This window comes from Caenorhabditis briggsae (genome assembly GCF_000004555.2).
Source record: "Caenorhabditis briggsae complete genome, chrIV, whole genome shotgun sequence".
Classification (NCBI taxonomy): domain Eukaryota; kingdom Metazoa; phylum Nematoda; class Chromadorea; order Rhabditida; family Rhabditidae; genus Caenorhabditis; species Caenorhabditis briggsae.
The window spans coordinates 5,870,518-5,885,837 of NC_013487.2; the positions used below are offsets into that span (position 1 = coordinate 5,870,518).

The 15,320-nt window shown below is 38.0% G+C and overlaps 3 protein-coding genes across 3 annotated transcripts in view; 1 reads left to right on the forward strand and 2 right to left on the reverse strand.

Annotated features, from left to right (window-relative positions):
- Positions 1–1,929: 1,929 nt before the first annotated feature.
- CBG19947 overlaps positions 1,930–15,320 on the forward strand; it is a gene marked incomplete at both ends in the record, with an annotated part of 14,780 nt that continues 1,389 nt past the window's right edge. The window contains 9 exon segments of the mRNA XM_002633839.1: positions 1,930–1,995; positions 5,552–5,692; positions 5,944–6,006; positions 6,054–6,236; positions 6,375–6,449; positions 6,455–6,467; positions 7,947–8,150; positions 8,249–8,361; positions 8,500–8,749. Of these exon segments, the coding sequence (XP_002633885.1) occupies positions 1,930–1,995; positions 5,552–5,692; positions 5,944–6,006; positions 6,054–6,236; positions 6,375–6,449; positions 6,455–6,467; positions 7,947–8,150; positions 8,249–8,361; positions 8,500–8,749 (1,108 nt within the window).
- On the reverse strand, positions 9,502–10,612 carry CBG19949 (the record flags this gene model as incomplete). The annotated part of the gene is made up of 3 exons (XM_045235310.1): positions 9,502–9,603; positions 10,049–10,353; positions 10,402–10,612. The coding sequence occupies 3 exons, from the start codon at positions 10,610–10,612 to the stop codon at positions 9,502–9,504; spliced, it is 618 nt and encodes a 205-aa protein (XP_045096922.1).
- CBG19948 lies at positions 11,203–14,735 on the reverse strand (the record flags this gene model as incomplete). Its single annotated transcript, XM_002633840.1, has 10 exons — positions 11,203–11,355; positions 12,137–12,361; positions 12,443–12,530; positions 12,801–12,923; positions 13,200–13,324; positions 13,552–13,668; positions 13,717–13,787; positions 13,837–13,987; positions 14,035–14,106; positions 14,544–14,735. Coding segments are annotated over 10 exons (1,317 nt in total), but the record flags the coding sequence as incomplete, so codon positions are not given.

Here is a 15,320-nt window from a genome sequence, read left to right on the forward strand (position 1 = left end):
ATGATAATTTACATGACAAAGGTATCCTCATCAACTGATAACGATTGTTATGATAATCGACTCTTTTGTAGGAGATTTGGTTTGGGGAAACGTCGATTGGGTTGGAAGAAGAGAGGCTCATTCGACGAAGGAAACGCTCGATATACAGTGACGAATAGCTGAATTTTTTTGGTGAGTTTTTGGGGGAAATACTTTGCGTTTTCAATAAGGAGGTAAACTTTTTGTCGAGGGTGTTGAAATTATTAACGGAAGCTCTTTATTTTCCAACTTTAATAGTGAGAGATCAGTTCATCATAATCTCAAACCCCTATTTGATTTCACTAAAATAATATAGTTTTTAAACTAAAAGTTCTAAAACAGCCTCGTCCGTCTACAAAAATCCTTCGTTTCCAAAAACAACGTTAACCAGATTCCCTGTCGCAAACAGCTAACAAGCTCTTCACCTCATGTTCTTATGCAAATTTAGATTCCTCTGTTTCACTAAGTCAACCGGAATCTCTCCATTTTTTGGAATAACGATTGTATCAATAGGCTCGTTTGTAGGAGTCAGTGTACCAGACAGAGCCACATTTTTTATATATGTAGTTTCCGTCCGTCGTTTATATTCATACTTTCGGGTAGCTAGAAATATTTCAGCTCTAGAAAGAACGTATTGGACGCTATGTTAGGATTAGTTCTTACTTCGAAAGGCTAAACTTTTAAACAAAATGTTGGAACATAGATTTTTGAGTCGAATCGACAGATGAAATATTATTGCTGTCTGAAAAAAGAAGGTTAGAGAGTATTTTTTGCAGCCTGAATACGGTAGGAATCTCGAAGCGGCGAGCTTAAATAGCACATATTAGGTGGAGACGAAGACAATTTTTCTCTACGGCTCAACCTTTTTTTTCTCAGACAGCAATAATAAACCGTACTGATAAGTTTAAAACTACTTTTTGAACTTGTTTGGAAGAAATTAGTGAAAGTGAAAATGGCGCAATATTAGGTATCAAAGAGTATCAAAGATTACATAACTTTGAATCTTATCTTCAGGAATTTTGGGTACACTGTCAGTTTCATATGTTGGTTGAGAGGATATGTTTTCTTTGGAAATAGTTCCATATTGAAGTAGGATCATTAAAAAATACTAGATACTGTTTTTCAAAAGTCAACAGAGTCTGAATAATCATCTAATTTAAACTGATTGAAACATCATTATGTGAATTAATCTATGACATTGCTTCGAAACGGGGAATTTCTTAGGATTGGAAAATTTTTGCAACTCAATTCCGGCGAGTCAAACCAAATTTGGGGAGTGTCATCCTCGAACTTAATATTTCAAAATCCTGAAAAATTCGTTTTTATATCAAATTCAGCAACTTGGTTTCAAAACCTGTCTAGTTAATATCTGGATTTCTGAAACTTCCACCTTCAAAATACAATTCGAGGAAAATGTGGAAGAATGTTTGCCTCTGCAATCAAGACCCGACAGTGAACTTCCTGAAATCATCTTTCCTGACTTTCCCAAACTTTTATTAAAATCCATTGCTTTTCCCCTAAAACAAAGGTCCTTCTTTCGGTTAAAAAAGACAAAAGAGGAGGCGGGATTTTGAACATAATTGGAGGTACGAGAGTGTGGAATAGAGAAACGAGGTGTTTGTTCTTCTTTCGTTTCCTCTCATTTCATCCCCTTGTTTCCCTATAGCAACACCTTTTTGGCTTTTTCCAGGCTGGTCCCCTCCCTTTTCCTTCTTCCTTCTTCTTCTACATTTTTCATCTTTTCTCCCACTTCTTCAAAACTCTGCTTGTCAGGTATGTGTGTGTGTGTGTCCCATTTAATATTCCAAACATTTTCCAAGGTGTCCCTCTCCATCATCTGCCAAGTTATCACGCAATCCCCTTCCCTTCAAGCCATTTAAAAGCCATTTGACCCAAATATTCCAAAATATGGACAACTTCTGCGATCGTCTGTACGTCGGCGGATTCTCGACAAACTTGAGCAGTGACCAAATTCGAGTAAGTAGTCTTCTTTGTATTTGGTAATCGGATAGGTAAGGAAGGGTTGGGAAAAGAGGGAAATATGATTCATGGGGGGGGGGGGGGGATGAAATGGAAATAGGGGTGGCGGGTAAAATTATGGGTTAGTTTATTAGCTTATTGATTTGTTACATGTGTTTTGGAAAGGGGATATGGATAATTGTTAGGTTGGAATTTAAAGGGAGAGAACGAATATATTTAGTTTTGTATAGGGAAGTGGTAGAAGTGTGTCAGATTATATGGATTTCGGTTGAAAGATGGAATGTCTAGCAATGTTCGAAAACTCACAGGTAAACAATCCGTTACAGACGCTCCGCGTTCGCGCGCGGTTGGAATAGAAACCGTATTGCCGGTTACTCCGTATTTTGTCCGTTTGCGAACTCCGTATCCGATCCAATCGCGATTGATGAACGAACGGATCCGTAGGCGAATCTGAATTTGAGATCGCGAACGGATCCGTTTGTTCGGGGGTACGACGAATTCGAACGTTTTCAAAATCGAACAGACCTGCCCCAAATAGGAACGAACTGTCCCAAATTGGAACGCTGTTTTGCGTGTGCTTTCAGGCGCGCTCTGTTGCAGGCAGCGTTCCAATTTGGGACACAGTAATGCATCTGAAAGAACTCCCAGAAACACTAAATGCTAAAAGACACTATTGAAAACAACGAGATGCAGAGAGAAAGTGAGAACCACAGACAAACGCTATGCACTCACAGAACCTCTATGCACTCAAAGAGACCTGTGTAACCTGAAGACTAGAAGAATACAAAACACAGATTTCCTATAAAACACTATTTATTGAATTTACTCAATAAACCACTATAAAACCTTTAAAACCAGTGAGCCACACTTTAACGGGTCGTCACCAATCGTGAGCGAACACCAGCGAAAACTAAAGAAAACGATGAGAATTTGCCGAGAGAGGAGACGCGTTTTGGCGCGCACACAGTTTCGCGCGCGGATACAGTAATCCACACCTCTTGCACGTGTGTTCGGGGGAGATTTCTCTCCTTTAGACTTGGAAAGAGGATTTTAAAAGATGAAAACACGGTAGAATACCGTACAACACTTCGACCCCTTACCAGTTCGAACTTGTAACAGTTCGATTCTGTCCTGTTCTGATACGTGTGCGAATAAAGGACTGTTCTGAATTGAATCAGTTCGATTTTAGGTCTGTTCGATTTTGAAAACGTTCGAATTCGTCGTACCCCCGTGTGTTCATCATTCGCGATCGAATCGGATACGGAGTTCGCGAACGGACAGAATACGGAGAAAGCCGCAATAATGTTCTGTGTTTTGCTGGAAACGGTCCGCGTACGGTTCCTATCCCAACCGCGTGTGAACGCGGAGCGTCCGTAACGCGTCGGTTAGCATTTAACCTGTGCTTGAAGGAAACAAAAATCAATAAAATTAAACCAAAATTTACTGGATCGCCAAACATTTTGGTTTTTAGAAAATGGTCCTGTTTTAATGACCGAGTAAATTTAAACAATGTTCTATAAAGCAGTTTCACATTCACTAACAGTTTTAAGGTTACTTGGTTTTCAGATTTCAGAATATTTTAAGATGAAAAGAACTGTAGTTCAAAAATTATTTAGTCTTCATTTTTCAAAATCACATGTTCTCTATCTCCTTCTCATTAACTAGACAGATGATAAGGGAATATACCACCCAATTAAAATTCACAGACTACCTCATTGATAACTGATTATCAATTCATTAGTTCATCAATCTACATAAAAGTGATTGGAAATTCAAAATGGTTATCATCAGACCAATCGAACATTTTCAAAAGGAATTTTTTAAAAAAGTAATGGAGGCAGAACATGATACTGTACCGGTGAGAAAAGATCTTAAAATTTTCAGTCTCATCCGAAATCATCAAGTCATTATGTGTTAAAATTATTATGTGTAAAAAAAAATACTTTTCCTACTAAACTTTTCCCAAAAAAGATTTTTCCACCGGAAATGTATACAGGGTGCGCCAAAATTATTACAACACATTTAAAGATCTGTAACTTCTCTGAAAATACTCGGCTAAACTTGAAAATTTGGCAATAGTTTACGGAATACTTTCTAAAAATGACACTATCAAAGTTGTTTGATGCAGTTGCTTTTGGTCATCACTAAATTTATGAGTTTCTTCTGTACTGCGGCTACTGTGGCACGGAGGTGTTTTGGGGATAACTGGGCCCGTTATGGGTCCAAACTTTTTCCCAATGACTTCAAATTAGTATGTGGACGTGCTGGGACCCTCGACTGAAAAACTCCATATGCGGAATAGTCAACCAAAATCATGTCTGGCGACAAGGGTGATCATCCGCAAGTCGTACCGAATCTTGAAAATTTGGCCGCTCTCCCTGGTTGAACGATTTTAGGCCTGTGAGTAAGACCAAAACACCGTGGAACAGTCCAAACATGGTTCCCAGAATAGTATTTGGTCCATGGAAGAACATACCTCTAAAAAGTTTCCTCCTAGTACTCTTTGCTGAATTCCCCCCAAAATCTACAAAAATTGAATTCGGAGGTTTTCGCACCAAAAACCTTGACGTACTAAGGATATGAAGTCCGGTTGGCCATCCTACCGTGATTATTAACTAGTTCAGATCTAGGGCAATAAACTCTATAGTTTTCTGATAAGGATTCGGCCTTCAATGTCAAGAGTTTCTCGTCGCCGAACATCATCCTCTTGTGTTAATTTTGGTGCGTGCCAGCAATGTCGATTTGCACTTCTGGATGCGTACCAGATTGTTATTTCTCGACCGAGTTCTTGTCTTCTGAGTATGAAAGAGGGTCAGCCCGAGCTCACTTTTGACGATTTTACTGACTGACTTACTGCTCATTTGGAGCTCCAGTCTCATTTTTCCACGATTTGGTGCGAATTTCGAAAATTTTTTCGACAAACTCATTCGACAAACTCATTCGACAAACTCATTCTCGACATTTCGACAAACTTTTTTTTCGACAAACTCATTCTCTGACGGCCTTGTTTCTCTTCAGGGTAATAAAAGTTCGAGATCTGACGTTTTTAGACAGTTCTTGACCGTATTCAACTGTTAGAAACATTTGATGGTTTACCAATAGGTTGCTCGTTCGATTCCGAGAGCTTTTCCGATGCTACTTAGGCCCACCCCTCTCTTGGCCACCTCGACGAGGGGGCCTAGGTGTATAGAACTAGTCACCATTCGTGTAAAAGTCAACCTAAAGACTTGAAAATTTGGGAATAAGGTAATCAAGACATGTTGAAAATAATACGCACAAAATCATTGCTCTAAAAATTCTACATTGCCCACCAGCTCGTACTAAACTTTGATTGCAATAATTTTGGCGCACCCTGTACATTAGGGCCGGTACTACATATACCTCGAAAATTTTCAAATATTTGTACTTTTCAAAAAATAATGTTTCATCATGTAATTTTAATGCGATTCTAACTACAACTAGCATTCATTTATTGTTATAACAAGATAATAGTTTCCATGAAAATAGTATAAAACTACCAAGGCTATTTCTAGAATTTTTCGCTGAGTTTCAGAATCTAATTACCTCATCAGCAGTTCCATTCGAAGTGACCATTGAAATCGTGGAGAATGGATCCAGACGACACCGTGGATTTGCATTTGTCCAGTGTCGTAATCCAGCGGAAGCCAATGTTCTGATGAGCAAGTTTGCATCGGTAAGAAACAAAAAACTTTAGAAGTTTCCACGTCTTCAGGTTAAAAAAACACCATTTTCAGCAACAGAAATTGAAGGATTTGATATTGAGTAAAGGTTTGACGAAAGAGATGCTTCTGATTGATTATTTGATCCATTTAGATATTTGATTCAATTTGATACTCATTCAGATATACATTTGTGTTATCCCTATCACACTGCAAATTTTTGATTTAAACTTTCGTAATGGACGAGTGAATATCTGAATTTCAGCTCTTCACTAAAGTCAACTACGCGAAACGGGAACCAAAACCAGCCGAGAATGTGATGAGCAATGTAACTTAGAATCTTGGATTCTTGAATCCTTAAAATCTGGTTTTAAGATCTCAAACGTCTTCGTTCGTGGAATCTCTCGCGACATGACTGACACAGAGCTCTATCAAGCGTTCGGAGGAGCTGCAGAAGGAGTTGTGCAATGCCACGTGGCAGATGGATACGGTTTTGTGCTTTTTGATACGAGAGCCAACGCGCAGAAGAAGATTACTGAAATGGATAGGAAAGTTCTGGTGAGTGGAATCTTATTGATCATTTGAGGAAAGGATTTGAATTGTGTTAACTGTTTCAGAAATCTTATTAAGTTAGAATCGTTCGAAATTATAAATTCACTTCATCGAGCCTTGAAAATTTTGAATGTAACTTTTCAGAATGGAAAATCGATATCTGTCAGCTGGGCTCGTCCGGATACGATGGGCCGAAAAAGAAAGAGAACCGAGAATGAGGTGTAAGTTTTTTTATCAGTTTCACTGTTTCAAAATCTTCATAATTTGGAAACGTTCCATTTTCTGTAATTTTTTCACTCCTCTTATTTTTCAGCCCATCACTTCCATCGCCGTCTACAATCCCAGCTCTTGACTATTCTGCATTCTTGAAGCGTCCAGTGGTCCCATCTCAACTGTTTCAAATGCCAGCAACATCAACTGCTCCACCATCAGTTCTTCAACCATCTCTTTTTCCACTTCTCAACCCAAATTATCCATTCTTATTCCCACAAAATCCGATGCTGGGTCAACCCGATTTCTCGCAGTATTTGAATATGTTCATGTAATAGCATCTGATTAGAAGAATGAAATTTTTGTTTTAGTTTCACATTTTTGTCCTCGAGGTTTTTGGGGCAACATTCAGTTTTTTTACAAATTTTTTTAATGATGTGAGGAGCTCGTATTTCGTAAAATTTAACGTTTTATGGGATTCGTGAAACAAAAAATTTTACGCACACCCCTGATGAGGTTCTTGAATAATCTTCTTCTCTCTCATTTTGCTGTTTGGAGGTAAATAGGTTAATGGAGGGGAGAGATGAGATTTTTCGAATTTTTTGGAGTTACGGTAGGGGTAGGCATTCTTACGTAACGGTGTACAACGTTTAATGTCACTCTTTGTACAGCGCTGAAAATTAAAATACTTCTAACGAGTAAGAACAACTAAAAATAACAGCTGAATAATGCGAAAAAAAACTCTATACTGTTGCACAACTTGTCCGAATTTTTGGGGGAAATTTCGGAATTTCAAAAAAAAAGTCTCATGAAAAAATTTGGTGTTTTGGTACAGTTGTTTAGTATTTCCTACCAAAGTTTCAGATAATAGACCGATTGTTTTCTTCTGATTCCTCAAAAGTTCAAACATAACAAAAAGTCTCCAAGTGAGTGCTAGGTAAAAATTTAAATCAAAAGGGTTGGAAATTCTAACTTATTGTTATGGTTAGAATTACAAGAAATCACTGTATTTGACCCACAGTTGCGCAGAACAATGTGAAAAGAAGCTCTATGCTACTTGCACCATTTTCCCGAGGTTTCTCGGGAAAAATTATGATCACGAAAAAAGTGTCTCATGAAAAAATTTGCTGTTTTGGTACAGTTATTTTGTACTTCCTATCAAAATTTCGGATGATTTTCGAAAGTTTATAACTCGGTCAATATTATTTCCATTTATCTAACTTCCACGTAATTCATCATCCATCCAATAAAAACATGCATCACATACCGCTCAAAATAGCCGTTATTCCTATCATTTAGTTTTCATATCGGCGGCTTGCGAAATGACTGAAATTCATAACGCTGAGGTAATGGACTTCCTAAAATTTCAACATCTCCAAAATCAAATTTCAGTTAACTCAAGAAATAGTCATTGGAGCAGTTGCAGCGTGGCTTGAGCAGACGAACGACTCCGCATTGAGTATTGATGTTTCTTTTCAACGAGACATCAATCATAATTCTAATCAGGATCTGTTAGTTTAGAGCTTTTGAAACCCTTCAGTCGAAAATTTAGAATTGCAACTACAAAAATCGATATTCTAAAAGCCAATGATTTTCGTCCGATGAAAAGAGGACAGCATATGTGGTGTGATGATGATCAGAAGATGATAGATGAGATGCCTCGTAGAGGATCAGATGACGTGGAGATTGGAGTTGTTGACTTGGTTAGAGGTAAGGATTTTTACTGTTTCAATTTGAGATTTTTTGAGCGATTAACTGAGTTGATGATCGAGTAAAATTAGTTTTTGAAAATTAAATAAACTATCCAGGCTCATTCGAAAAATGGAGAAGGCCCTTATCAGCTGAGCAGGATAGCAAAAAAGAGGTTGCCGTAACAAAACCATCGTCAAATAAGGTTGAGAAGAGAGTCGCTGTCAAATGGGTAAGAATTGGGGATTAATAGGGTTATGGTAGTTCTTGACATTCTAAACGACTCGAAATGGGATTTCCCGATCACTGTAGTCCTTGTAGCTGACATTCTAAATGGCCACAAACAATACAAAGATTTAAATATTTCCAGGAGCTCCCATCGGCCGAATACTATGCGGTTCGCTATGAAGAGCACATTCGTCGGAATCTGAACACGAGGAAGCCATGCGGTGAGCTGGAAACTGCTCAGGAGGCGTTGGCTGTTAGGGAGAAGGGAGAGGCAAATGATCGAACGGATCAGGATTGTCTCACACAACCACATGATTTGAAATCCTCGGTTAGTAAGTTTGAAAATAACTTTTTAGCAAATTTCAGAATATCTGGACGAAATTCAGAAAGGGGTTTTATTCAAGTTTAGCCGGCCAGTATCCAAGGGTACATCGAAAAATGGTACATCGAGCTCTTAGGGTACATTGGTTCTTAGGGTACATTGGTTCCAAGGGTACATTGGATTGTTCGGTACATGTAGGTGGACAAAAAAAGTAAATCAATATTTTTATACATACCATTTTGATTTCTGCTCAAAATTATAGGCTTAGGCTAAAACGCCTTACAGTCTAAGATCCCATGTACCCTCAGAACCAATGTACCCTAAGAACTCGATGTACCCTCGATGTACCCTTTTTCGATGTACCCTTGGACCGTGGGCCGGTGTTACGGTATTCTTTACCAAAAAATCCAAGAGACTTCCCAAAACTTACGTGGTGGAATATGGAATCGATCAAAATTCATTGAACACTAAGATACTCAGCTGAACGTCTAGTAACAGAATTTACCAACCAAAAAAATAATATAAAAAATAACCCATAATTTTTCTTGACTCACAAAATCAGATGTTTTTCCTCCTCAAGCAAAACCCGAAAAATAGTACTAACACCTCACAATCAGCAGGTAACGCAAACCAAATCTAGTTATCAACAGAATCCCATAAGACTTGACTAATTGAGCACACGCCTACATTTTGCATGAGTCCAAGTACTTGATCCCATTTTTAATGTTATGTAGGACTAGTAAAATAAATCGAAGAATTCAGATCAACTTTTTTATTCTTGAAGAAACAAATGGAGTCATATATTTTATTACTCCATGTCAATTATCGGGGTGATTCGGATGTAGACATCTTGATTGTAAGGTCTTCTGCTTTGTTGAAATTGTTTTTGACTTTTCCTTCGAATTCTTCATGCCCAGCGTCATCCTGGAAAAAAAAAGAACTACAGGTTTGTTCTAACATAAAACATTAGTAAAGCGTTGTCCTGGACTTAAATGTGGAGTGCGAAAATTAAAATGTTTCATCAGTAAACTGGGCAAGTTTCAAATAATTTGATCTACTTTGAGATGAGTCATCGCTTGTCAAAGTTGCTTTATCTCATGAACATGACGCTGTTCATCTTTGAAAACCATAACCATACTTACACTTGAGGAATCGCTTTGAAATTTTCAGTAGTCTTGAATCAAATATAAAATTACGATTCTACCGATTTTTCTGCATTCAAGATATTTATTTCTAAAGATATACCCGATTCTAGCAGTCCGGGTGATTTTCCGCCACCCTGTACTCCACAAAGTTTAACAGCTGGTAACGTAAGAATATCTCTTTCTAGGACCGAGATAGTTAGTCTCATTTAATCTAGAAGACTCACCATATTAGTCTCCACTCTAGTCCGCTCGTCAGTAATCAATGTTAACCAGGTCTTCGCTGAAACTCCACCTTCATAACATGGGAAAACCTTATGCGCATTCCCATCTTTCAAATTTGCCTCCATTGTACTCTCGTCCACAGCATACAACCCCTCAGATGCTCCTGGTCCACCAATGGGCCCGTTCCATTCCAGATTAATGTAAAACCCATTTTGAGTGTTCTCCGGGTTCAGAGAAGCTCCTAGTGGGATGGTTAGGATTTCCAATTCAGTGTCATGATTGTAATCCTCACTGTCTACACTGGCATCTGAAAACAATTACAAGTTTTCTATTAAAGGTACTCAAATAGACTTACAAACTGGATACCCCTCGTTGAGTTCATAAAAAGTTGCCAATCTCACAGAGGTCCACTGAAAATCGCGAGAAGCTTGAATCTTGATTTCCGACGTCTCATCGGTGAACTCATAATCGATTTTTACTCTTCCTCGATAGGTTGAATTAGGAAGATCAGGGTCAAGTTCTAGGAGAATTTTGGTGGGACGATAGGTGGTAATAAGTTCAGACATTGAAATTCGACAAAATGGGAAATTGCAAGGAAGAAGAACGAAGTGTGAGAGATGTGGTTTACGGGGTAATAGACGAGGAACTGGTTTGGGAAGAATTATCGGGGAGAAAAATGAGAGACAGATTGGAAAGGAAATACCTGTAAACAATCTGAGTCAGAGGTTAGTTTTTGGTTTTTTGTTGCATCAGCAAAAACAAAATAGACAGGTTGATAATTTTCAGTCTTGCAGGCCTACAGTAACTTTGAGCCGATCCATCTCCTTTCCTGTGAAAGGTATCAAAAAGTGTTCAACTGATACAATGTCCATATAGCAAACATTTTATCAGTTGTCACATGTTTGATATCTCTCACAGGAACCGATATAAATTGGCTCAACGTTGAAAGCGAGTTTACAATAGCTTGAAAACAGGAAAGTATGACTTTATTCATTCATAAACTCAAAAAAGTATTTGTATTAATATTATGTAGCTAAGTTTATTATTTCATTCAGAATTAAAAAAAAAGTCATCAAGCAGTTGGAGCCTTGATCTTGAATTGCAGACTCGAAGTTTGGATTTTACGACTTCCACTATGGAAGTAGTTTGAGAAGAGTTAATTTCCTTCAACATTTCTATGTTCCCCCATAAGATTCGACCCATTCATTAGTTCCATCTCAACGACAGCACGACGAGGGGTGATGATGAAAAGAGCCAATGGAACAGCAACGTCTTCAAGAATGGGGAACAAGTGGATTGCGTTTCCGTTCTGAAACATATATTTTCATGGTGGTTCCTTGAAATCAACACGCGACAAAATACAATACCGAAAAACGTGTGTTAGAAGGGCCCCTAACTTTTACGTTTGACCGAGTTTGTCGTGACCGACCAAGGTCCAGAAGCTCCAGAAGACTACAAGTAATCAATCAAGAATCTACCACCACCTGACGAAGGGCGCAGCGATAGGAGCTAGCACTAATCATCAAAGAGCCAATAACGAAAATAAGGAGAATGAGAAAGGTCGTGCGGAAGAATAGATAAGAAGAGTGTAACAAAGAGAAGACCAGGGAAAATGGAGATATAAAAAATGGCCAAAAATCAGGGGTAAAACGGGGTACAACTGGTTCAGGGTTACAAAATTAGTGATTCCGGCGTACAAAATGTCTGTGTAAATTGAATTTTTCCTACCGTTGAGTTAACATTTTTGGCCTAAATAAAATTGCAGCTTATTTGATGCCAAAATTTCAATTTTAGCAGTACGAAAATCCAACTTACTAAAAAATTTTGTACCCCGAATGATGGAACTTGTACCCCGAAATCACTTTGTTTCCTCTTGTACCGCCGAATTTTTTGCCATAAAAAATCTGTCGCCTGACAAAATGTGTATCATATTATTATCAACAATTCATCAGTTGCCACACTTTGGATATCAGTTACAGGAACCTAGATAAACTAGCTCAAACTTGATAGTGCGGGGGCTTTTCTGTTATAGGTTTTACTGCATTAAAAATTTCAAATTCAAATCAAATTTTGTCTGTCTTTTAATGTACCTTCAAATCAGTCACATAATCGTTATCATTGGTCAGGAATAATCCCTTGTTGGCACCTTTCTTTCCGGCTTTTCCCTTGTAAGCAATTTCAATGAATCCCTTCATTGTGATACTTGCCTTAGTGATTGGGGCAGGTAAAGTAACATGAATCTTGTCGCCATCTTTCTTGAATGTAGCAGTGATTTCTTTCACTATAATTTGATTTATTATTTTTATGGGGAATCCCTTCATTATCAGAGATTACTTACAATTTGGATCGAATTTTGCATTGAATCAATTGGCTGCCCAGAAAGTGACTTTCTTCACCTCCAAATCCTTTGAAACTTGTAGATCAAATTCCTCGACTGACCCGGTAACATCCACATGGATCTTGGTTTTTCCGGTGAAAGAGTTACTAAAAGGTTAAAAATTTAGTACCGTAACCGTAAAACCTCTAATAGAAGGGCCTCTAACTTTCAATTTTGAGCCAACTTTTTTCGGTTCTTGTCAAGGATATGAATAGGTTGCCAACTGATAAAATGTTTATCATAATATCAGAAGTGTTTTGTCAGGTGACAAATTTCGATATCTTGCTTAGGAAGTGAGAGAATTGAGGGGTCAAACTTGATAGTGTGGATGCTCTACTATTAGAGGTTTTACGGTATCTAAAAAATGTGAAACTTACTCTCCAAAGAACTCGGGAGTCAACTCGAGTTCATATTTGTTTGGAGTAAACTTTCCGGCTTCAGCCAAGGAAACTGTAGAAATAAGAAGAATAATTGGAAGGAGCATTCTCCACGAGTTGGAACTAGAATAATGGTTTGGGAAACCGAAAGTTATAATGATTCGAGATCTCTTTGGCGTCAGTTGTTCTGTGAAACAAGGAAGTGATAAGAAAGGGGATGATCTGATCTGGGTCAGAGATAGGAAAACACTAAAGTTTCATGTTTACGAAACTTTTTGAGAACCAAGAACAAAAATTGTGGATTACTACAAATAATAAGAAACATCTTTATTTCTAGAATTAATAGTAGAATCTCAATATTTATGCCTACAAAAACTGCTTGCAAAATTGAACATATACATCCTCATATGTATCACTTCTTCTGTTTTGAAAATTGCAAATTGTTCTTCTCGAATCAATTGTTTTACAAATTTCATGAACCTCTCGTAATTCAAATGGTTCGGCCCGGTTTCTGAGAGATGGACCTACAAAAATTTTTACAGTTAGAAACAGTTTCGTTAAAAATTTGTCAAGTTTGAGCTCAATTACCTCGATTCCTGTTAAAGATATCAGAAAGTGGTCAACTGATGATTTTTTTTTTGATATTATGATAAACATTTTTTAGTTGATTATTTTTTGATATCTTTCATAGGGATCGAGATAATTGAGCTCAAAGTTGACGATGCGGGTGAGTTTACGGTAGAAACCTTACCTCAATGTTGATTTGGCATACATCAATACCATTCTGAGCAAAACTACCGTTTTTCATAAAAATTTCAAACATATCGTATTCGGCACCTTCTGCATCCATCCATAAATTATCGATTTTCTGGAAACCTCCGCAATTGTGTTATAGAAAAAAAGAAGAAAAACTCACATTAATCTTCAACAACTTATCCACGAAATACATGATATCTACATGGACCACACTTTGGTTTATATACTGTCCTGGAATTTTCGCATTCTTAATAATTTGAAATTTAAAAATAAAACCAACGATTTTTGAGAACACTCGCAGTTGCATATCCGGGAGTTCTGGAAACGGCGAATGGGAAATATTTTCCAATTTGAGGATACAACTCTTCATTTATTTCTGTCATTGGATCAGCACCATAGAACTCTACGGTTTTTCCCAACTTTTCCATTTTCTGAATTTATGGAGATTTTGTTATAAAAAGCAGGCGCAAATGTTTACCCTCTTCCATCGTTGCTCTCCAGTGATATCTCTGCCGATGCCAAGAGTGATAAATGTGTGCTTTTCGTCGTTCTGGAATTAAAACATATTTTTTAAAAAAGTTTTCTCCAAATTTTGCCCCTCGAGGGGTTGAACTTGTGGGCCCACCGTTGGAGGTGCGCCGCTGCTACCGGCTGAGCTACAGTGGCGAAGCTAGAGCGGCGCAGCTAGAAAATTTGTCAACTAATAAAAGGTTGCTATATGATAAGCAGTTTATTAGTTAAAAACCTTTTGAACCTTTAACAGGAACCGAGAAAAATTTGCGCAAAATTTAAAGTTAGAGGGCCTTTCTTATACATGTTTTACGGTATCTCATATTCTTCGTGAACTCAAAAAAGTAAGTTTATTGTGACCTTCGTGAAAGCCTAATAAAATGGGGACAATGTCCAGTAGTAAAAAAATAAGGAAATATCAGTACTTAGTTTGCAACGGTCAAGTTTAGGGGCTTATCATATTCCCAGATCCCCCACCCCGACTTCGAAGACGTCGACGACAACTTCGAGGGCGATTTCCAGGATCGGCTTCGAATCAAAGTGATGGGAGTAGAGTAGAAAGGTAAGAAAAAACTGATTTTTAGTTTCCAAAGGTAAAGTTTTAGGGGCTGCTTGGCGTTCGGGATGCAGACGGCTACCAGGACAGTTTCGAGCATCGGCGGAATTCAAATCAAGACGACAGGAGTAGCTAAGCTAAGGGGATATTGAGTTTTTAGTTTTCAATATTAGTGTTCCAGAAGCTGCTTGGCGTTCCGGGTGGAACAACTTCGAAGATTTTGAAGACAGGGCAGTTTCGGCGGTCAACAGGATTGGATTTCAGACGATAGGAGTGACGAAAGGTGAGGAAATAGGAATTTAGATGTATTTAGTTTTCAAAGTTAAAGTTCCAGGAGCTGCTTGGTTTTCGGGGTGCGGACACTTCCAAGCCGAGGATAGCCTCAATGGTCACTTCCAGGATGGGCAGGATTGGAAATCAGATGACAGGCGAAATACAAGGTAACAAAATGGGAATCAGTAAAATTTCGAAATTTTATCTGGTTAGAACTTCCTAAAGGTTTTGTTGTAAATTTTTTCTCAAAAAGTAGAAAAATGTCACGCATAAAGTTAAAAACCGCGAGAAAATCAAAAATTTCAGTGGCACCCCTCAACTCATATAGCGCCATTTTTGAAAAATGATCAAACATTTCCGAAATTATAGGCAATTTCAAAAAAAATTTTTTGAATATTGTAATTTCAGGATGTCCGACAGGCACG